An 891-nucleotide genomic window follows, 5' to 3' on the forward strand; every position below is an offset into this window, starting at 1 on the left:
AACGTTTAACGTCTCATTGTACCAGACGTCATTGGCATTTAATTATCACCGAGACAACGTTTAACGTCTCATTGTACCAGACGTTGAAAGGTTTCTCACACCGATCCATCTTGTAGTTCCAAGGCTCACGTTCCTGTGCATACCTAAACGTTTTGAACTTCCATTTGAATATGCACACAACTATCCCACCCTGTGGGCTTGTCTCAATAATTGAAAACGTACTAAGTGGCTCGTTGGTTCGTTTGTTATATTGTTGGCAGCTGTAGAGTTCTCCGCCCACGTTAACTAGGCTTGCTCTAAGAAAAACCCTACGCCCTTCAAAACAACCCTAAAAACCCTACACTCTTCGACACATCCTTTAGCCTCAGGGCCACGTGCAGACCTTCCTGAACATGATGGAGTTTAACATGTTGCCCCAGAATGCGTTAAACGCCGGCCGATTCTGTATATTCACAGGCGACGCCGACGGTGCCATATACGTTGAGGACAGCGTAAACATAAATGTCATCGCAAAGTTGCGAGAAATGGGACACACTGTCTACCCAATATCCAAATTCGGTGAGAAGAAATCTGTGGCATACACGGTGGAGTCTCGTCGTGAAATTACTATTGAACGGGTCAAAGACAAGGCGAAACTGGATCTGGATCGAGGCTGTTTTGGCAAAGGTGTGATTATCGAGAGACGCGAAGGAGGTAGAGTTCTGTGCGGTGGAGCTGACCCGCGAGGGGATGGTGTCGCCTTGGGTTGGTAGAATAGTACAGCCACTGCAATAAAGATACACAGTTATAAAAGATTCAAAAAGTAGTACATGGGGAAACAGCACATACACACACACACACACACATATATATATATATATAGATATAGATATAGATATAGTATATATTATA

At 44.1% G+C, this 891-nt stretch overlaps 1 protein-coding gene across 1 annotated transcript; it reads left to right on the plus strand.

Annotated features, from left to right (window-relative positions):
- Positions 1 to 395: 395 nt before the first annotated feature.
- SARC_08698 (hypothetical protein) lies at positions 396 to 752 on the plus strand (the record flags this gene model as incomplete). The annotated part of the gene is made up of 1 exon (XM_014297314.1): positions 396 to 752. One exon carries the CDS (start codon positions 396 to 398, stop codon positions 750 to 752), a length of 357 nt encoding a protein of 118 aa, XP_014152789.1.
- Between the last annotated feature and the right edge of the window lie 139 nt (positions 753 to 891).

The sequence above is a fragment of the Sphaeroforma arctica genome (assembly GCF_001186125.1).
Source record: "Sphaeroforma arctica JP610 unplaced genomic scaffold supercont1.807, whole genome shotgun sequence".
In the NCBI taxonomy this organism is placed as follows: Eukaryota; class Ichthyosporea; order Ichthyophonida; genus Sphaeroforma; species Sphaeroforma arctica.